At 43.6% G+C, this 21,196-nt stretch overlaps 1 protein-coding gene and 1 long non-coding RNA gene across 2 annotated transcripts in view; both read right to left on the minus strand.

Annotated features, from left to right (window-relative positions):
* Window positions 1–2,074: 2,074 nt before the first annotated feature.
* The window catches only part of LOC134800101 (tetratricopeptide repeat protein 28), a 134,782-nt gene continuing 115,660 nt past the window's right edge, over window positions 2,075–21,196 (minus strand). Inside the window, exons 16-39 of the mRNA XM_063772576.1 lie at window positions 20,715–20,920; window positions 16,863–17,042; window positions 16,316–16,460; window positions 15,927–16,029; window positions 15,452–15,588; window positions 14,880–15,057; window positions 14,355–14,478; window positions 13,982–14,136; window positions 13,557–13,655; window positions 13,129–13,259; window positions 12,904–13,019; window positions 12,373–12,500; window positions 11,243–11,434; window positions 10,616–10,776; window positions 9,146–9,253; window positions 8,479–8,554; window positions 7,684–7,781; window positions 7,153–7,373; window positions 6,118–6,282; window positions 4,987–5,142; window positions 4,545–4,648; window positions 3,957–4,259; window positions 3,745–3,870; window positions 2,075–3,664 (exon numbers count right to left, since the gene is read on the minus strand). Of these exons, the coding sequence (XP_063628646.1) occupies window positions 2,475–3,664; window positions 3,745–3,870; window positions 3,957–4,259; window positions 4,545–4,648; window positions 4,987–5,142; window positions 6,118–6,282; window positions 7,153–7,373; window positions 7,684–7,781; window positions 8,479–8,554; window positions 9,146–9,253; window positions 10,616–10,776; window positions 11,243–11,434; window positions 12,373–12,500; window positions 12,904–13,019; window positions 13,129–13,259; window positions 13,557–13,655; window positions 13,982–14,136; window positions 14,355–14,478; window positions 14,880–15,057; window positions 15,452–15,588; window positions 15,927–16,029; window positions 16,316–16,460; window positions 16,863–17,042; window positions 20,715–20,920 (4,602 nt within the window). The 3' untranslated portion in view covers window positions 2,075–2,474. The remainder of the gene's footprint in view (window positions 3,665–3,744; window positions 3,871–3,956; window positions 4,260–4,544; window positions 4,649–4,986; window positions 5,143–6,117; window positions 6,283–7,152; window positions 7,374–7,683; window positions 7,782–8,478; window positions 8,555–9,145; window positions 9,254–10,615; window positions 10,777–11,242; window positions 11,435–12,372; window positions 12,501–12,903; window positions 13,020–13,128; window positions 13,260–13,556; window positions 13,656–13,981; window positions 14,137–14,354; window positions 14,479–14,879; window positions 15,058–15,451; window positions 15,589–15,926; window positions 16,030–16,315; window positions 16,461–16,862; window positions 17,043–20,714; window positions 20,921–21,196) is intronic.
* LOC134800128 (uncharacterized) lies at window positions 18,842–19,841 on the minus strand. The gene is made up of 2 exons (XR_010145512.1): window positions 19,003–19,841; window positions 18,842–18,967 (listed from the first exon to the last, which is right to left on the minus strand). It is a non-coding gene; the product is annotated as an uncharacterized LOC134800128 (long non-coding RNA).

Here is a 21,196-nt window from a genome sequence, read left to right on the forward strand (position 1 = left end):
ATTTGCACTTGCACAAATCGTGTCTTGAAAACCAAAAAGAATTAAGCGAAGATAGCTACTCCATTTTAGTTTAAATCTTAATTTCATTTTTATTGGGTTGGTAAAGGTATAACACTATGCGATTTGACCCTCTTTGAGATTACGAGCGAAATGTTTTCTCCTCAATTTGCGAGTTATGGTTGAATTAACCGGTTCATTTTAAGACGGTTCCGGTTATTAGGTGGTAATTCGGTTTAGCCCTGGAAGTGGTTAATAGCTATGTTTTACACTGCAAGACATGAATATTTTACAATCTAATTGGCAATTAATCGAGTTACTTTGAAATTAAGCGTGTTTTGCACGAAATATCCTGTTTTAATGCGATTTACTACATAAGTAAAACAGGTGACGTAGATAAATTATGGCCTGTTTACGAAAAAATAGGTTCACGTTCAGTTTTATATGAACTAATGAGAAAAGTGGAAAATTGAAGATGGATTTTGAACAGTATAACGCCCATCGTCTTTCATCTTTGTTTCTCATATGAATACTATACAACATTGATTAGGGCGTATACCGTAATAGATTGAGTGGGTACTTAGAACTTAGATACCTCTACTACTTGTTTGCCACCGATGTGGTTTAAAAAAAACAGGTTGTATAATGATCCACTTCCAAAACCTCCCCGTCGTTGTCAACTTGTCACTTTCGCAAAATATCCCTTTTTACAGCTAGGCTTTTCACTTTTTATCTCCAATACCTAAACTTAAGTAGGTACATATGTAGTCAAACTAGTCAATTGTATCATTTAAGAAGAGAGTATTTTGTAAGCACTTCTGTGCAAAGTGCAATTGGGTTTCACCTGACTGCATCACTCTTTTACCTAAAGATATCACGAATTCAATGTTATTGGCTACTGTAGTTGATTCTTTGAGCAGTTGCTGCATCACTCTTTTACCTAAACATATCACGAATTCAATATGTTATTGGCTACAGTAGTTGATTCTTTGAGCAGTTGCTGCATCACTCTTTTACCTAAACATATCACGAATTCAATTATGTTATTGGCTACAGTAGTTGATTCTTTGAGCGGTTGTCGAGTGTAAAGTACCTATCCAATGCCGTGTTATCTCTTATCCGGTAAGGCCATTAGTCTTATACTTGTAACTTGCTTCTAAAAGCACTTAACGGAACGGAAATTTATAAATACCTAACATAACGATACGGATCTGCACTGACGAAAATCGTTTCGTTAAAAATCTACATCCGTTTCAACTCATAGTCATGTCATGAGTCTAATTAAAAGCTTAGTTTTTATTACGATAAAGGTATAATTATCTTCGTGTAAACACCAACCAGCATTTTTTTTACACGGAGTAAATAAGGTAAGTGCCTATTTCTGAAGCAATTAAGACAAAACATTATGTTACCTAACATGAAGTAGTAGTCTGGAAGAGATGGCTTTTTAGCAATAAGACACCAAGACCCCCCCCCCCCCAGTTGTTGCCTAGTCGTATTTTTCTTTTTAATTCTACATATAACATATTATGTACCTAATGTTATTGACGCAATATTATTTATTTCGTACATAAATCGTCGTATGTGGGTTAACAAACATGTCCATTGTAATTATGTTATCACATGATGTAGTTTTTAATGTTTAAAGCATAGTCTAATAAAACATGGTCTTCCATTCCCAGAGTGACACGGGGCTACGTCACAACAACATGGCCGCTATATATAGCGCTATCGCATATTATCATATAGCGCTGTCGCATGATGACGTAAGCCCGTGTCACTTAGGTGACCTAGAAAAGACGGGAATGGAGTACCAGGCGGAGTATATTATTATACCATGGTTTAAAGTTTATTAAAGGCGTGTCAAGTTACCGATCAATTAATTCGAATCAATTAACATTATGAAATTATCATATCACGATAATTATTGTTTTTTGTAAGTAGTAATTACTGATTGTGTTGAATTTTATTACATCGACTTAGTAGGAACCAGATCTCTGCACACTTCGTCAGCGTGGAAAGATGACGATGATTTCTCGGTGGTTTTATAGGGTAGGCACTAATTTAAACAAGGATGTTAATATTCAATACGTTTATGATCAATTGTGACATTATTTTTTATGTTTACTATATACAATGGCAAGGGTTATTTCAGAGTAAGTATTAGTATAATTACCTATAACCTCAATAACAGAAATAAGTAGAAGAGTTGAAATAAATACTAACGCTAGAGGATACCTACGATACTTGTGGTAGTTACAATGTAATATCATTATTTTATATAGTTTAGAACTATAGAAACATATAACTAAATATACAAATAAAGTGCTTACTTACAAATTAACTATAAACATATAAAAATTGCTTGAGCATTCAAAGTATTTTACAGGTGATAACTAAATTAAAGTATTTGCAATAACTACATTCTTACACAAATGATGAGTACAAAAAAATTGAAACATTTCACTCACATTTAGTTATTTCGGTGGGAAATCAAGCGTCGTATAGGCGGGTCTCGTTCTAGGCACAGGCGGGCGGCGCGGGCGCGGGTGCGTCTTGCCGCCGTCCGCCGGCGCGGGCGCGCCCCCCTCGCCCTCCTCCGGCAGGTACGGCGCGCGGGGACTCAGCACCAACGCCTTATACGAAGAATGGGAATCCGCGATACTCCTGCCGTCCCCTTCGTCTCTCCGAGACATCTCTGAGAAGGGGGACACGGATCTCTTTTCCATCGCGCTCGGCCCCGCTACCTCCTCTTTCGGCTTTAACTCATATGCGTTCTCTTCTTTCCTCTTAGGTTCGACCTCTTTCTTGAATTTGTTCTGACGTTCAATTATTTCAGCAGTAGTAAGATCAGATCCCTGGACGTCTGTTTCTAAAGGTAGCGCCGATAGCCACGGCCTTGAAGAGTTGTTGTTGCACCATCGCTCCTCGTTTTCGCTCGTGTCACCCAGAAGACCAAGCTTTTCTAAGTTTTGCAGAAGTAGATTTTCACTGGAGCTGGCCGCTCTCATCTCCGTTTTTGAATCCTCTGCTAGCAGAAGTTCGGCTAGGGGAGGGGCGAGGCCTAGGCCAATATTCCTTTCGTGATATACCTCAGATATTGTAGGAGTCATTTCGCCACTCATATGTCTAACCTGGGCCATGGACTCTCGGCTACTCGTGCCCATTTTAGGTCGCGGCACTCGCTTAGAGGAAGAGGGTTGACTTATTTCCCTCACCTGTTCAGGCTTATCTTCTTCAGAAGTTCTCCTAGGTTGTGCTGCAGCTAAATCGTAGAAAGCATCAAGGTATCTCGCATGGGAGTGATCAGGCCGTCTCCTTAGGACGGTGTCGTGACCGGAGCTTTCCCAGTCGGAGTCGTCAGTTGAAGGCGGTCTTCTAGTGTAGAGGGTTCTGATTTTGGTTTGATGTGCGAGCGCAAGAGAGACGTCTCGCTGGGGCGCTGACGGGGCAGGCTGGGGCGCAGCCGGTGGTGACGGTGTGAACGCCGCATCACTCTCGCCTCTGTATCGAGGTGGTGGAGGTGCCGGCGGCGGGGCAGTTCTGCCGTCGGGCTCGCCACGTCCAACATCAGTGGAAGAAGATGTGCCGCGTACATACATTGTGAAGGCGCCACCACAGGATCCGAGGGGCAATGGAGGTGGTGGCACTGATGATGCACTTTCCTCTGCAAGGTAAAATTTATGTTAAAATCTTTTCAGAAGATAATTTGAAATTTCTGATATTTTAATTGCATAGAATACTTACGGCGATGTTGCCTAGGTGGAGGTTCTCCATCAGAGTGCGGTTCTAAGTCTCCATCGTCGATAGATGCTAATGATTCCACACTCGAGCTGGACTCCAGACTGAGGCTTCTTGGCGCTTCTTGCGTATCTGTTGAAGTGAATGTTTTTTGTTGGATTAGTTTTATCTGTGATATGACAGATTTATTTGTTTACTAGTCTGGACTATGTACTTACCGAATAGAGCAAGTAGCGCTTGCAGCACAAACTGTATATGTCTTCTGTTTGCTGCCTTCCCAGTTCGCAGAGTCACCTCATCCTGCCCAACTTCAGCAAGATCGAAGCCCAAAGACGCCAGAAGTTCATGGCATCCGTTCACCCGCCACAGTCTGACGTTAACAGCCACTTCGATCGTGTCACTCTCAGTGTTCTTGACCGAAAACTGGGAGATCACGGAACGTATAACGCCGATTATGTCATCGGCAACGTCTCCGTTTGAAATGAGTTTTGATAGTGCTTGTAATGTTGTTGGAGATAGCCCTGAAAATAACCGATAGTTACTTAATATGAATATTCCAAATTTTATATCAAAGGAAAAAATGGAAATTACGCTTCCGGCAGGACTTGAACCCGCAACATCCGCAATACGTGCGTTTGCTCTAACCAATTGAGCTACGGAAGCCTAGCGCTCGCAGACGTATCTGCATGTTTAAAAATTGGTTCAATATTATACTACACTATTATTGTTTCTTTGTGAATTATGAATTTCTGAGTATTAGTAAGTACAGCAAGTATTTTCTATTTAGAAGTGTTCTTTTAACAAACCTAATAATGCTTGAAGACTAGCGGAGCACTGTGTAAGTCTTTCTTCCGGATCACTTTGAGGGAAGAACACGCTGGAAGGTATTCCATTGGCTGCTGGCTCAAACCTAATGAAAGAAAGCATATTGCAGTTTGATTTGTCAAAAGCAAACATCTCATGAAAATTCATGCAATTAATTCAGTGGCAGGTTTGGATGTCAACAGAGATATATATAACTCCGTATAAGATGTGTAAAGTCTAGCCTATGCTCGACTAGTTGGCGACCTAGGTGATACCAGATGTCAACAAGTGGAAGTGATTATTTCGATCTAAATGTTACTAAAGGTGGTATTCCATCTGTTCAATAATATCTTTATCCAATGTGTATTGCGTCTCACATTTTGCTTTAATGAGAGTGCAGTTGGTATACCACCATAAGGTTTGTCAAAGAGTAAGTGTACATACCTGAACCCGACGCTCATCAGCAGCTCTCTCCACCCAGCGGCCGTTCCCGCTTTATTCTCTATGCTCTTCTGTGTCGTGTACATCGCGTTCTTCTGGCCTCTCACTATTCTCTGTAGAGACTTCTCTACCAAGTGCAGGCAGACTCGTAAAGCATCCCTGTGAAAAAAAACCATCATTGAATCCATCATAAAGTTGAGAATAAAAGCTTGGTAGGACAATTTGAACACCTTGCCCGTTTAGCTAATTCTACCGTTGACTATTCCACCGGACCAAGAAATTGGACAGGTGGTATTCTACCTGTCCAATATCTTGATCCAACGTCATTGCGTCTCACTCTCTCATTAAGCAAAATGTGAGACGAAAATACACATTGGACCAAGAAATTGGACAGGTGAAATACTACCCTATGGAACAGCAAGTTGTTGGCGAATGATGGCCAGTAACTCCCTCATCATATCATCAATGCCACCTTGCTGCTGAGGCGGACCTTGGCTCCAAGTAATAGTACTACCGTACAGAAAGGAAACATCCTATAGAACCGAAGTTTGACAGCGGTTCAGGGACGAATCAAGCCATCCCTTTCTAATATATGGTACTATCCCTTTCCACAGAATAAATAATAGTACTAGGTACAGCAGACTACCTCTCTAACAAAACGCATTTGTTACGATCAGGACAGATATGGCCGCTAGGTGGCGACAGCGCCACGCGCGGCTTATGGCTAATAGCCACCAAAATTGGTGTGGAACGGATGTACTTGTAGCTACCTGTAGCAAAGCAACGAAATCGCGGAGTGAGCCACGCCTGTCCTTTCGGCTATTTAGGGTTGTCAAAATTCATGTAAGCATCTTATCTGTGGTCGTACACGCAAAGGGACGTCAAGTTGTGTCAACCCTAATAATTGCCCGGAGCCATGCTGACCCGAATGGAGCCGAGAAAGCCCGAAAGGAAGGGCTGATTTAGACGGCGCGCGAACTCGCATGCGAATTTAGTTACATTGTGGACTGTTGGTTACCTCCAATTCAACCGACCGATCAAAACCCGCAATGTAATGAAACTCGCATGCGAGTACTCGCATCGTCTAAATGAGCCCTAAGAGTTTCACACCCCTGGTAGTAATGTTGAACTCACCGGCATTTGTCAGGCGAGGCTAGTAGCTCGCACAGCGCCTGCCCCATCAGCGCCACCTTGTTACTAAGGCGGACGTTGGCCCCGAGTAGCACCTGCCCGGCCCAGTGCGCGGGGTGTGCGAACAGCTTTGTGTGACGGACTGTTTGCATGGCGTCGCCGAGGGCTCTGGGAATAAGAACCAGAAATTAGTAACGCGTCATCTCATACCATCGTGTCTTGGTCAGTTATTTGACAATAGAAAATTGCCGACTAGAGCTGCGCTGATCGAGGATAGGATTATATTGGATCTTAGCACATACATCCTTGCTACGCATCCTCGAACATCTCTGGTGGAACCGCAGCCTGATACTAGTAGAGGTAAGGTTGGAAGAATACTTTCGGTGGAGAGTATTTATTTGGCATTTATCGAAGCAAATGAAATTGTAAAGCGAAAGGTCATCAAAATTCAAAATACCTCTTAAATTGTTTCCTATCCAACCTTCAGTTCTTAATAGAGGGTACCTACTGGGTTTCCATCAGACATGAACAATTTACTTGGCACCCCTGGTTCCCTGTAGAAGCGCCGAATACAACGCGCGATAAAGAATCTTAGTGGCGGTGTCTTGCGGAGCCGGACACAGTGTGAGCAGGATAGCCTGCGCCCCGGCCGCTAGGAGTGACCGGTACCGAGAATACTGAGTTACCATCATTGAACAACTAACTTGGCAACCCTGCTCCCCTGCAGCAGCGCCGAATACAACGCGCGGTACAGGATCTTAGTGGCGGTGTCTTGCGGAGCCGGCCACAGTGTGAGCAGGATAGCCTGCATCCAGGCCGCTAGGAGTGAGCGGTACCGAGAGAACTGAGTTACCGTCACTGAACAACTTACTTCGCAACCCTGCTCCCCTGCAGCAGCGCCGAATACAACGCGCGGTACAGGATCTTAGTGGCGGTGTCTTGCGGAGCCGGCCACAGTGTGAGCAGGATAGCCTGCGCCCCGGCCGCTAGGAGTGAGTGGCACCGAGAGTACTGAGTTACCATCACTGAACAACTTACTTGGCAACCCTGCTCCCCTGCAGCAACGCCGAATACAACGCGCGGTACAGGATCTTAGTGGCCGTGTCTTGCGGAGCCGGCCACAGTGTGAGCAGGATAGCCTGCGCCCCGGCCGCTAGGAGTGAGCGGCATAGCGCTGACACGCCCTCGCCTGCCAGTGCGACGTCTTCGTTCTCAGTGCCGAGGAGAGCTGCGCTGGATGGTGCGCAGGATATCACCACCTAATAAAAAAATGTGTGTAGAATTTAAAAATGGAATATACATTTAATTATAAAAAGTGAACATGTGCTGGGTCTGCAATCTAGACATATCCATCTTAGCTTTAGAAACAACAATTTTTGAAATAAAGGAAATATCTATAGAAAAAATACTGCTTGCATTTTAGCCGCATATCCCCCGCGGCGGATACAATTTTATTGAATTATCCGGTACAAGTCCTAACGTGCTAAATGCGGATTTAAAATTAAAAGCTCAGAACCACATGTTGAAATTTAAATATGCATATTGCAATTTTAAGTAATTAAGCCTTACCAGCCTGGCAGTGATCTTCATGCTCATTATCTCTGAAGCTGTCAGCATGAACTCGGAGGCAGGTGGCAATTCCTCGTTACTCGGTGTCATTTCAGCATCTGTCGAATAAATCGGTACATTTCATCAACTGTTTTATAAAAAAAACGTATAAAAAAGGAAATCTATCTAATCTAAATAAAGAGCCACTCCCACTATCCTAGCAGAATTTCAAAAATATCTAGGAGTCGTCGACTATTCATATATTTACTAATTTTACTATGCACTATTGGCGTTATTCATAAACGCGTTATTGGCCTGTATTAGCTATGAATCGTTTGTCTTTATCTGTCATTTTGACTTATGTATTTGTAAGAAAGGGATAAAACATAATTTAACTAAATCAGGCCCGTAAAGTATTATCAAAAAGAATAGATAGTATAGAGGGGTCCTGTCATTGTAAATGTTGTAGTCACTGTAAATTTACTGCCATCTATCGACACACGACTAAAACTCAAAATGGAAACGTATAAAGTTATCAAAAAATATATTGTATATGGATAAATGATTTTATTATTTTTATATCATTTTGATCCATGTTCATTCGCTGATATCTATGTGTTAAAATTGTTAAATATGAAACGGTGTCGTCACGCCATCTAGCCGAGGATAGGCTAAAGGTGTGTGCGGCATCTATTCGAGAATGACTTTTACTTGAATTCCGAGGCACGTTTTTTCCTTAGACTTTATTCGTCTTATACGAAGTTACATATGTCTTTGGTATTATGAATAAGGGGGTATGTAAATATCTTTACTTACTTTCTTCTTCGTTTTCGGTCGAAGTGTCAGCTGCTCCGCCACTTGTGTTCAACAGACGTTTGGATTGAGAATCAACCTAAGGAAAGAATATATCGTAACTTATTAGATACTAAAACTCTATATTGGGATCTATATCTAAATCCCTAAAGTCTTTGTCCTATCTTTGCATTCCCTAATATTGTTTGTCAGTTGTCCTAACACTAAACCTAACCTAACCTACTTTTCTGGTAGCGGTTCGTTTTTGCGATGGTCGCAATTCTAACCTAACCTAACCTACTTTTCTGGCAGCAGTTCGTTTTCGCGGGGGTCGCAGTACTAACCTAAATTGGTCGTTAGGCCATGTGCCCATTAGGACAAACCAGTTAGGGCAAGTGACTTTAGGACAAACGTTGTTAGGGATTCAGAAAGACACTATAGGCCTATATTGGTATCTGATTAGTGCTAACTTCTTCCATTTTCAAGACTTCACATACCAGCGGCCGTAGCACGGCCGCATTTTTATCACCTGTCACCATGCCTGTCACGTTCTAACAAGTATGTAAGTGCGTAAGTGACAGGAATAATGACAAGCGATAAAAATGGAACCATGCTGCCCCCGCAGATCCTTCTCATTGAAACAAAAAAAACTGTAATATTTAGATTTAGTAACATTTAAAAGATTGCTCACCACTTCGCCTGGACTCAGCACAATAGCAGGTGTCTTCCAACAGATGTGAGTGGCGAAATGTACGCACTCGGCCTGGGGCAGTTGTGCCAATACAGCTTCTTTTGACGCCTGTTACAGAAATAAAATAAATGTCAAATACAAGGTCAAGGGGCTACCTCCGGTTTTCATAGATTTTTGTCAAGTTTTGAATCGTATCTCTCACTTTTGCACTACAGATAGATCTATACGACAAACGGCTATCGGTTCATAAATTTTTTTTTCTCCATTATTGTCTACCGGATTTTGAAAGAAATGGATACTTATTTAATTATGATTTTATTAAACATTGTCTAAAAAAACACTTTTTTCGTATCTAGATTGCTGTGAAGGATCTTACTTATACGCAATATACATATTTGGGTTCGTCTTTGACACGGAAGAAAGAATGAGCGCGCCGGTCTTTGAAGTCTCTAAAAACATGCCTAGAGTTTTAATTTTAAACTAATTATGTAACACAAAAGTTATGGCCAGGCAAGTAGGTATTTGGCCTAAAATTGTTCAACTTTGATGCCAAATATCTCCAAGACAATGAACTTTGAAGTAAATATGGGATACTATATTGCTTAAAGCCGTTGCTGTTAATATGATAAGCTACAAAAAACATAAGAAAACTAAGGGATTCAGATCGAAGGTCATTGGCGTGGGGGAGCCCCTTAATAAGATATGACTGACCACAGGGAACGTGTGTGAACCGTATTGGGCAGCACAGGAGCACAAGCGTTAATGTCAAATTATTAATGTCAGTTTAGGCCACAAGCAGTGGGGAGACACTCCTGACTTCGGGTAAACTCGGCTCCGCTCGGCTCAGCATTGCTCCGAGCAATTATTAGGGTTGGCACCACTTGACGTCCTTTTGCGTGCACGACCACAGATACGATAATCACTTGAATTTTGACTACCCTAAATAGCCGAAAGGGATAGTGCCATAAGTTAGAAAGGGATATCATGATTCGACTCTGAACCGCTGTCAAACTTCGGTTTTGTAGGAAGTGTCCTTTCTGTACGGTAGTACTATTATGTATTCTGTGCCACAAGGTAGCAGAGCTGTCAACGCGCATAGGAGGTTGGGTGACTTGTAGGGGGCAGCACATGAGCGTCCTGCTTATTGTCGTTAAAAGTCAATTTTAAGCTATTTATTCTAATTCAGACTCTTTATCAAAAACATAATTGAAGGGAGAGTTGAGGTAAGGAGATGGAGGGGAGACCAAGGAGAATGTACATAGATCAAGGAAAATCTCAACGTCGTGTCGTATCAGGCTGTCAAGGAGAAGGCAGAGGGCCGACATGCATGGAAATCGCTCCACCGACAAGAGTCTAACTCTAAACATATGATGATGATGAAGACTCTTATATTTTTCTTTTTCTAATGAACTTGTTGCTGACGACAGGCAGACAGGATAGTGACAAGTGGTTGCAAAATTATCGACATACCTGATAGTCAGTGAGAGCTGAGACCCTCAGCATATCGGCAACCAATTCGGCCTCCTTCAGTTGCGCGTGCACGCCGGCCCAGCGCCCTCCGCCCACGCGTGGCCCGCCGACTACCAGGCAACGCATGCCCGCTTCTGCGTTGGAGGTTGAGGCTGTTGCACCTGGAGAAGTAACAACGGTTAGGTTGAGAAACAATAACGCAGCAATAATAATTTCATAGATATCATGATCTTAAGGGTGGTATTCCACCTATTCAATTTCTTTGTCCAATGTATATTGCGTCTCACATTTTGCTTTAATGAGAGAGTGAGACGCACTGAGATTGTACAGGTGAAATACCACACTAAGCATCGCTTGCACCATTTTACTAACCCGGGGTTAACCGGTTAAACTGTTAACGCAGTGTCAAATTGTACTGGTAAACATGGTTTCTCCGGGTTTAACCGGTTAACCCGGGTTATTGGAATGGTGCAAGTGGGCCTAACTCGTCGATTTTTACGCGTGGCCAAGGTAGAAACAAAATGGCCGCTGTTTTGAACTTTTTCATGGTTTGATTGTTTGTGCCTCCTCCATGTATGAGCTGATCAACGAATATGCTGGTAAGGGTGAGCTCAAGGGTAAGCGAACCTCGTTCCTGGGGCCTCGCCCGGGGTCGGTGGTGGCGCAGCACGCGCAGCGCGGGCGCGGCCAGCAGCGCGTGGCGCTCGCACAGCGGCTCGCCGGCGCCGCGCAGCGCGCCCCAAGGACACGCGTACAGCGCGCCCGACACCACCAGCACCAGCTCGCGTCTGCCGCCGCAGCCGCGCCGACCGTGGGACGCTGGAAATAAATAGTGGAATATTTACAAGTAGACAGGACACTTTTAATAGTTATTTGTTTTACAAGGGGGCAAAGTTGTTGTTTAACTGCTCGTGCTAATATTGATACCCGAGCAAGCGAAAGATTCCAAATTGAACCACGAGCATAGCGAGTGGTTCGAAAAATGGAATCTTGAGCGTTGCGAGGGTTTCAAAGCACGAGGGTGAAACAAAATTTGCCCCCGAGTGAAACACAAAATTTTTCACCACACCAACTTGAAGCAAATATTAAATGTAAAATATCAAACAAAATCAAACCAAATCAAATCCAAATGAATGTAATTAAAAATGTATCATCCAAAATCATCATTTAAAAGTCATTTCTACCAGCAAACATAAGAAACCAACTCAAAATTTGCATTTGATTACTTTGTCTCACATGTGAATAAAATGCAACTTTGCTATCAGTTTTTAAAGTGCAAAGTAAGCCTTTCCGAGCTGGTGTGGTGAAAACAATTTTTAATCAATAAACAGCGACATGATTGAGAAAATTGCAACGCTACGTGTTGGTTACGTGGGGCGTATTTACCCTAGGGCCATCCGGGCCATGGCCATGGCCCGGGGCGCAAACCCCCAGCCTGCCTGGCGGATTGCATTTTGTTTTTCTTCCTTGACTTCTGAGGCGGGGAAACGTATTGGCCTGGGGCGCCAAATTTCAAAATACGCCCCTGCCACGTGAGTACCAATTGCAGCTATCATGTTACAGGGTTAACGCTGTAGTTTCCATTGTACCTTTACCCGTCTTAAGAGATATTAGTAATATGTAATATTAAAATTCAAGTTTGACCGAGTAAAGCTGACATGTATTAATTGTGATGGAATGGCCCCACGTTGGGGCGCCAAAGTAATTATATGTTTTAGGTTAGTTAATGCAGAATAAACGGTGAAACTGAAACATACCGTGGTTGTTATTGCAAGACGCCGGCAAGAGATCTTCGAAGGGAGCCAGAAGCATCTGGTACAGTGTGCTCAGACAAGCTGGTCCTTGCCAGGATGGCTGTTTCTTGCGCGACCCGTGTACGCTGGACCTAAAGTAAATATAAAATCATAATTGTAAATACTTCTAGACTAGAAAATAAAGCTGCAAATGCTCAAGAATCACTTTGAAAACCTGCGGAAACATTAATAGGATCCCAGGCTTCTGAATACAGTTAGGCTGCCTACCTTTTAGCTGGCAATCTTTACACGTACAGTGGCGTTCAAAAGTGCATGGATAGATGTCGACCGTAAATGCCTTAATATTACGGTTGAAACATCTCCATGCACTTTTGGACGCCAGTGTACAAATGGCTTATAGCTATAACCAGCCATAACTACATTCTAACAGAGATCTAACGTAAAATAAAGTAAAACAAATGATGCACTAATACGCAGAAGTAGGAAGGAACGAAGTAGAAAAGAAAGGAAGAAGGAGTATGGAATTAAACAAACCTAGTAGATCCTTGTAGACTAGCAACCGATCCAGCGACGGATCCGCCGACCGAGCCCACACTGAACAGCGAGCTCAGTGAATAATTCGATGAGTTCAGGAGATGATTGCGAGCCACCTGAAAAACATTAATAGTGTGTAGTATATGGGCGGATAGTAGTATTGTAAAAGGAGATCTTTATTAGTAAGTTACTTAACAACTGTATCAACAAGAACAATAAATTTACCATTCTGGCGAGTCCTCCCGCAGGCAACTCCTCGGGCTCCCATTGGTCGTCGTTGTCGTTTCTACGCTCAGCAGATGTCTTCAGCCAAGCCGACCATTCTGTTATACATCGCTCAAGTTTTCCGACACCACCTAAAACACAAAAATGTTAAAACTAACGCTAACAGCAATGAAATGACGTTTATAATTTCAGCCAAAAAATGGCTACTGCTGGCAAAATACCTGCCCAAGAATTTTCACAAAGACGCCATCGGGTGCAATGTATTAGAAAATAAAAGTGGATACTTAGGGCACCGACTCTACTCGTATGCGTCCTGAATTCAACTGCTACTTGCGTGTTTTACCAGAGTGCGGGCAGATCTTGTTCGGGAAAGGCAATAATTTTATTTCCTATTATATTTGAAATCTTAGGTACTCGAAATAACTTACCAGTATTCATATGCAAATCATCAGGACTGATGTCAGGCAAACTGTTGTCGCTTTCTTCGGTTTCTTCGATCAGCGAAATTTGATGGAATCTTAGAATACCTAAAAACAAGGCAAAGAGAGACATTTAAGTATGATTCATTTGCAATACTTTTTTAATAGTAGATTTCAAAAGAATGAAGAGGTTTCCAAGTCGTCTGTATTCGTTAATTGAAATTATTCTTCTTTTGAACTTGAAAATCCTAAATCAACACGCTTTCGCCAGAACAGATTAAGATAGATAAAAAACAAATAAATAGAATAAAGGACGAAAAGACCAAAAATTTTCAAACATTAAGGACACGTCGAGATGTTCTGATGCAACGTTTTAAGGATTACAATGTTTGCCTTTTCATGTTTACCTAGATAATGTATAGATCTTATCATACCCTTATGCGGCTGAAGCAGCCATGCGTAAAGTCGCCCGGCGGCCAGACTGTAGTACAGGACGGGGGCTTTTTGCTTGTTTACCACCTCCAGGAGTTGGTCGATGTTGGCCGGACACCAAGGCTCCGGGCTTTTGATTGCCTCTTCTGCGAGGCTTCTGTAAAATACGCGAAACTTTCATGGATTAATCTGATATCGGTGTTCAGGACATGATGACACGTAGACACCTAAGATGGCAAAGAGGTAGTAGAGGTATACCTCTAGGTATACCTAGAACTTATCGACGAGAGGAGCGATTACTATACAACAGTATTTAATAGAACATTGTCTGCGAGCAAGTTGTAAATAAAAATTTCAGAAAATAAAGATTTTTACCTTTGCACAGCATGCAGATCCAAGTTGGTAATGTTCAAGGAGCTCTGTTTCTCCCCGACAGTGTCCAACGCTCGACAGCGGCCGCGTTCTGCTACGACTAGTGCCTCCGAGTGACGTCCCAATTCTAAAGACAAAATAAAAATCACAACAAACAGATGTCATATACGAAGAAAAAAGTGACCAGGGCGTCCAGGACCCAGAGCTGGACAAAATATTTACATTCAATATATTTTTTTTTTTAATTAAAATTAAACTCATCAGCACACGCCAACAGCCAAAACAGCCAGCAGAAAGACCTGTGTGGCATACAAGCGGCTGAATAGCGTCAGATCGCACAGGATAGGAACGAATGGCGAAGTCTAGTGTCGGAGGCCAAGATCCACTTCGGGTCGCTGAGCCAGCGAAGTAAGTAAGTAAGCACACGCCAACGAAACAAGTTAGCTAGGATTGACTAGGACGGCGCGGAACTACGTCGTAACATATTTTTTTGTTATCAGAAACTAAATAAAAGTACGAGTAAATTACCAACAAGCACCCGCTGCAAGGCGTGTTGCGTGGAAGTGTAGAGCGCCGTGATCTTCCTGCTCCTGTGCTTGTCGCTGCCCGACTCGAGCACCCTGAGGGCAGCGTGCAGCTGTTCTTTGGCTTCTTCTAGCTCGCCTGAAGCCCACAGCGCGAAGCCGAGTCTGTGGCGGACTCGAGCCTGAAATATACGTTCGTTTTATTCACGTTTTCGTTTTAGTAGAAGTGGGAGTTGGAAGGGGTAGACCTCGGCGGACTTTCTCTGATCAGATTGGGGAAATCCTGAAGAAAGGCCAGGTCAAGAGCACCCTAAACCAGCGAGCGTATATGAGGAATGTTATGAAAGTGAAGGAAGTGAAAGAGGTATGTCAGGAAATTCAGGATCGTAGCAAGTGAAAGTCTGCCTACCCCTCCGGGAAATAGGCGTGATTATATGTATGTATGTGAATCGTAATGCACTTATCTAAAGGCCAACTTTTACATGCAACTTTATGTCGAAGTTGTTTAAATTCGTAAGGTGAATTTTGCGTCAAAATGTTAAAGAACACTAAAACCAACTATTATGTTTATCGTACCTCTTCATCAACATCAGCTAAGCCTTCAGTAGCTGCTAGCGCTTGCCTCAAGTAAGATACTGCACTGCCGCACGCTCCCATGGCGAGGTGAGCGCGTCCCAAATCTGCGAGTGCTTGCGCTCGGCCTCGCGTGTCTCCTGTAAAACATAGATATTGTTACGGTTTCTGGCACATTTTTTGTAGCGGTTACGTTTAAGATGAGTAAGAGCAGAAACCATTTAATTCTAACAAGGTCGTGATAGGCACTGAAGATATACCAATCATTGGCACAAATTAGAAGGTTTCAATAGCTGCCATAAAATTTGGCTAAAGGAGGATGCCTACAGTAAGTAGGTTATCCGGGTAAATAAATATCTCCAGCATACATCGCTTTCTGACCTCTTTCTGAGGCTTTTCAATATTTGGAACAAGATGATTTAGATTGTCCAGACATGATACAGCAAGGCAGCATAGCGTCAAAATAGCTGATAATAACCTGCAGCAGTGGCATGCCGTAGTCTGGACTCATGCCAACGAGCGGCCTCCGCGTGAGCACCCATCGAAGCATGCGCCGCACCCAGTCCGCCGCACGCTCGAGCCTGAAAACAAATGGTACTTATTGTACAAATTAAAAACAAATCAGCACCATATCTTGGACTAGAAGCTTATAGTTAGGAATCTCGATGGTATTACTTTAGCACTGCAATGGGTACATATCTATTTGAAGTAGCTTTCCGACCGGTCACAAGGAAGCGAGTAGAATTCGACATTCTCGTCTCACGCAAGAAGCGACATGCTTCTAACAACATCTGTCGATAATAATGGTCTCCTAAGTGTCGAGAGAGTTTTTAACTTTGCCCATTTCATAATAGATAGGTACTATACCTGCAGATGCGTGAGCCCGAGTCTATGAGCCAGTTCCAGCTCGGCTCGGTGATGGCGTACAGCCGCGGCGTGGTCACCTAATGCATGCTGTGCCACGCCCAGCGAGTGGCACGCTTCGGCTTCCATTATTTGGTTGTTTAGCTCCCTGTGACAATAAAAATATCAATGTAACATACCATTTTCTGATAGGTACGTATGCGAGGTCATGTTCTCCCATTGACATCGTAAGCTGCTTACCTTACCGCGTACCATTATATGAGAAAATCCTCAATCGGAGACGAAGGCTTAACAACATAAGGCATTATCAACCACCAAAGAGTGAATTAAGAGTGAACATTAGTGAGTGTTGTATTCTAGTTTGGGAGTAAGAGAACAGATCAAATTTTGCAACTTTGTTATCCTTCAGGTTGGAAAAGGCACATCAAATCTTATTGCGGATTGTACTAATCCAACGACTTCGCAACTTACGCTTGACATCTGATGACATTTCTTACACCGATAATTTAATAAACAAGCATATCCCAAAGACTATATAATATAAGCTTACTTGGCAATGTTCTTCTGATGCTCCAAGCACGAAACGGCCTGCTCCAGATTGTTGAGAGCGATGTGCAACGCGCCCAACTCGCCGTACGCCTGTGCCTTGGCCTCAGGCATGCCCAGCTCGTGGGATACCACCAGGCGCTTTTCTAGGCAGACCAGGGCTTGCTGAAGATTACCAACCGATCTGAAATATCCATGAAAACGAGGATTAATAGTCAGTTTTATAATTCCCAAAGACTATTATTATGATAGGATTTTCTATGAATGTCTTTATAATAAAATTGTAGACATGAGAAACTAAACCCCTTGTATGCGACGGCAGGAGGCAGAACCTACGCTAAGGTACTCATACTCTGTTATTGAACGAGTACTTACCTACTTTTATTATTGCTTACGGGGACGAATGTTACTCGCGTCCGCAGGATTTACCTACCACAACCCTGCACGTGTCCCCTGGGTGGTGCTAAACGAGTGACAAACCTGAGGCGAAACATATAGGCAAAGATTGCAAGAATTGCGATGAGTACATTTGGAAATGCGATTGGCTCATCTTCGGGCCCACAAATGCACAGTTGCTCTCAGAGCACTTTGACTAGAGATGTCGGACCTTCTGTTCGCATCTTGCAGATTAATATAGAAGGTATAAGCGCTGCAAAAAGCGACTACTTACATAAGCTACTGCATGAAAACAAGGTTGACATAGTTAACATTCAGGAAACCCACACCAAAGATGCTTCCGATCTGGAGAGGAGAGGGCGGTTACCTGGATATTCCTTAGTAGAAGCGGTCCACCATCCTAAATACGGTGTAGCCACCTATGTAAAGTCCAACCTTAAAGATGCCCAGGTGGTGGACGCCAGTGATCGAGATCTTATTTTCACCATCACTATCCGGATCGGAGAACTAACTGTCACAAACATTTACAAACCTCCCAGTGTGAAATGGTCACAGAATCTTCCATCAACCCAACCACATCCATGCGTATTTGCGGGCGATTTCAATAGCCACCATACTAACTGGCGCTACAAGCAGTCTGATGAGAATGGGGAAGTTCTGGCACAGTGGGCTGACGTCTGTGGCCTGCATCTCGTCTACAACGCCAAGGACAGGGGCACCTTCCGTTCCGCTAGATGGAAGAAAGAGTACAACCCCGACCTTACGTTTGTCTCCAAAGATCATCTTGATCAACCACTTCCATGCTACCGTACAGTGCTCCCGACTTTCCCTAACAGCCAACACCGATCAATTGTCCTACATGTCGGATTAAAGCTACCCCTAACAAACTCAATGCCACTTCCACGTTGGAACTTTGGGAAAGCTAACTGGCCGGGTTTTGAAGAACAGCTCGATAAAAGTCTTAGGGCAGTATGTCTGGAACCTACAGCGTCAAATTATGGAAGATTTGTGGAGCTTGTACTAAAATCGGCTAAATCTAACATCCCGAGAGGTTACCGAAAGGAGTATATTCCTGGCTGGAATCCGGAGAGCGAGGAACTATTCCAGAAGTATCAAAACTCCGGCGACCACTGCACTGGGGCACAGCTGTTGAACTCATTAGACAAGGATCGGCATAACAAGTGGAAGGCAACAGTAGAAGCTATGGACTTCAAACGTTCCAGCCGTAAGGCGTGGAGGGTTCTTGACAGCCTAACAGGAAAGCAACACAACCAAAAGAAAAGCAGCAGTGTTAAACCAGACGCCATCGCCGACCGCATGGTGGAATTAACGAGAGCCAAGCGGGATAAACTTTTTACCAAAAAAATTAAAAAAGACCTCAAATCCCTTAAAGAGAGCTCCCCAAGAAACCAACACATTTCCAGACCGTTTGAAATCGGCGAAATAACGAGAGCTATTAAAACATTAAAAACCAACAAGGCTGCAGGCCCAGACGGGGTCTATAACGATTTCATTCAGCACATGGGCCCAGGTGCAATAAGCTGGCTTACGACACTGTTTTCTTTCACTCTCCGGCACAACCGACTTCCACGAGAGTTTAAACTGTCAAAGGTGGTCGCAGTACTGAAGCCGGGAAAACCGGAAAATCAAGCAGAGAGCTATCGACCAATCGCACTTCTTAGCTGCACACTGAAACTCCTTGAACGTGTTCTTCTGACCAGAATAGAGCCATTCATTGAGGCTGTCACCCCTCCTGAACAAGCTGGATTCCGACCTGCAAGAAGTTGCACGGATCAAGTTTTAGCCCTTACGACTCACATCGAAGCTGGATACCAGAAAGCGCTCAAGTCCACAGCCGTTTTTATAGACTTGACAGCTGCTTATGACACAGTGTGGAAACAAGGCCTCATGAGCAAGGTGCTCAACGCTATTCCAAGCAGAGAGCTGGCGGATCTCATTAACAGCATGTTAAGTGAACGGGAATTTGAGGTTTTCTTGGGCGATTCCAGAAGTAAAAGACGGAAACTGAATAATGGTCTGCCACAGGGATCAGTGTTGGCACCAAAGCTCTTTAATCTTTACATCCACGACCTACCATCAACGGAAGCTAATAAATTTATCTACGCAGATGATATAGCACTGGTCGCACAAAGCAAATCCTTTACTTCTGGGGAAAAAACCCTTACAGCGAATCTGGGCAGGCTGGCGGAATATTTTAAGGTTTGGCGACTAATTCCTAGCGTGAGCAAGACAGAGGTAACATGTTTCCATCTGAGCAACCAAATGGCTAACTACCAACCTACGGTGTATTTCAACGGCGAAAAGCTACGGTATAACCAATGCCCTAAATACCTCGGAGTCACCCTTGATAGATCACTTACGTACAAGGAGCATCTCACCAAACTCTCACTCAAGCTAGCTTCGCGAAATAACATCCTGCACAGATTGTGTGGCACATCATGGGGAGCATCCGCCGAATGCCTGCGTACCACTGGCATTGCCCTAGTATATTCTGCCGCTGAATACTGCGCTCCTGTGTGGTTAGAAAGCGCACATGTAGCTAAAGTGGATACAAAACTAAATGACACGATGCATGCAACGCATGTCACTCAGGAACCATCAAGTCGACACCCACACCCTGGCTGCCAACTCTGTGCAATATAGCTCCGCCACATCTGCGTAGGAGGCAAGCGCTATCGAGAGAGGCTGAGAAAATCAGATCAAATAGCTCTTTACCAATCCACCGAGAGTTCTGCTGCCCACCACATCAGCGCTTGAAGTCCCGACGCCCTCCTTATGCTCAGAATGTGCAAGGATTTGACGTCTGTGAAGCCTGGGAAAATGAATGGTGCGCCGCAGATGTAGACTCGAGAGTTGTTAACCCAGCACATCGACTTGCCGGTTTTGATCTTCCTAGACAGCAGTGGTGTCGCTTGAACAGACTTAGAACGGGACACGGCCGATGCAACTACCTCTTGCACAAGTGGGGATGGAAGGACTCAGCCTTGTGTGAATGTGGTGAAGAGGCCCAAACCATGGAACACATTATCCAACGCTGCCCTCTGCATTCATACTCTGGACCACCGGAAGACCTACTTCATCTCACAACCCATGCGGCCGCATGGCTGAACACACTGAATGTTGACATCTGACTTAATAATTTGTTTTGTTGTAATTTTAATTGTTAATTTATTGCCTATATTATGTACTTGTGCCATACGACTAAATAAATAAATTGCTTACGGGTAAGAATTAAAAGCGTAACACACTACCGCACCGTACAGCAACCTTGGTGCGGTGCGTTAGTGTGTTACGGCTATTATATTTGTTCTAAAAAGTGTAAATCGTTTTTTTTTCCACAATGGGGTTTTTCATGCATTTGAGAGTAGCATTACCGCTGGTGGTGGTGGGAAGTCAAAGAAAAAAGCATTATGCAAAATTTGTATCCATTATGACTTACTTGTGACTAAGCCCCAAGCCTCTATAAGCCCTTTCCTGTTCCCGCGAGTTGTCCAACTTTAAGGCGGCAGTCAAGTGCTGCTCATGATACTTGGCCGCCTCGTCCGGATCGCCAAGGGCGTCGTAGCAGTCGCCGAGGGAGCCTAGCGCTCGGGCCTTGTCTAGTTGGCAGGTTGGGGTGTTCACTCGTTCTAGGATGGCCAGTTGCTGTAAGAAAAATGTACATAAGTGTAAAATAGGGAGACCTATTTCCAAAGCCCCCAAACCAAATAGTTTCCAGATAAAAGAACTAGGTACAAATCAATTCATAAAAGCTGTAACGAGATCTGTTCCGCAGACCTGGCCGCGCTATTGGCTGTTGGTTAATTCATTAAACAAACGCTGATAACAATGATTTGTCACTTTTGAATATTCAAACCATTATTAAAGAACAGAAAAGCGACAAACCACTGCTTACCTCGATCATGAGGACTGGAAAACCAA

The sequence above is a fragment of the Cydia splendana genome, chromosome 19 (genome assembly GCF_910591565.1).
Source record: "Cydia splendana chromosome 19, ilCydSple1.2, whole genome shotgun sequence".
Taxonomy (NCBI): Eukaryota; Metazoa; Arthropoda; class Insecta; order Lepidoptera; family Tortricidae; genus Cydia; species Cydia splendana.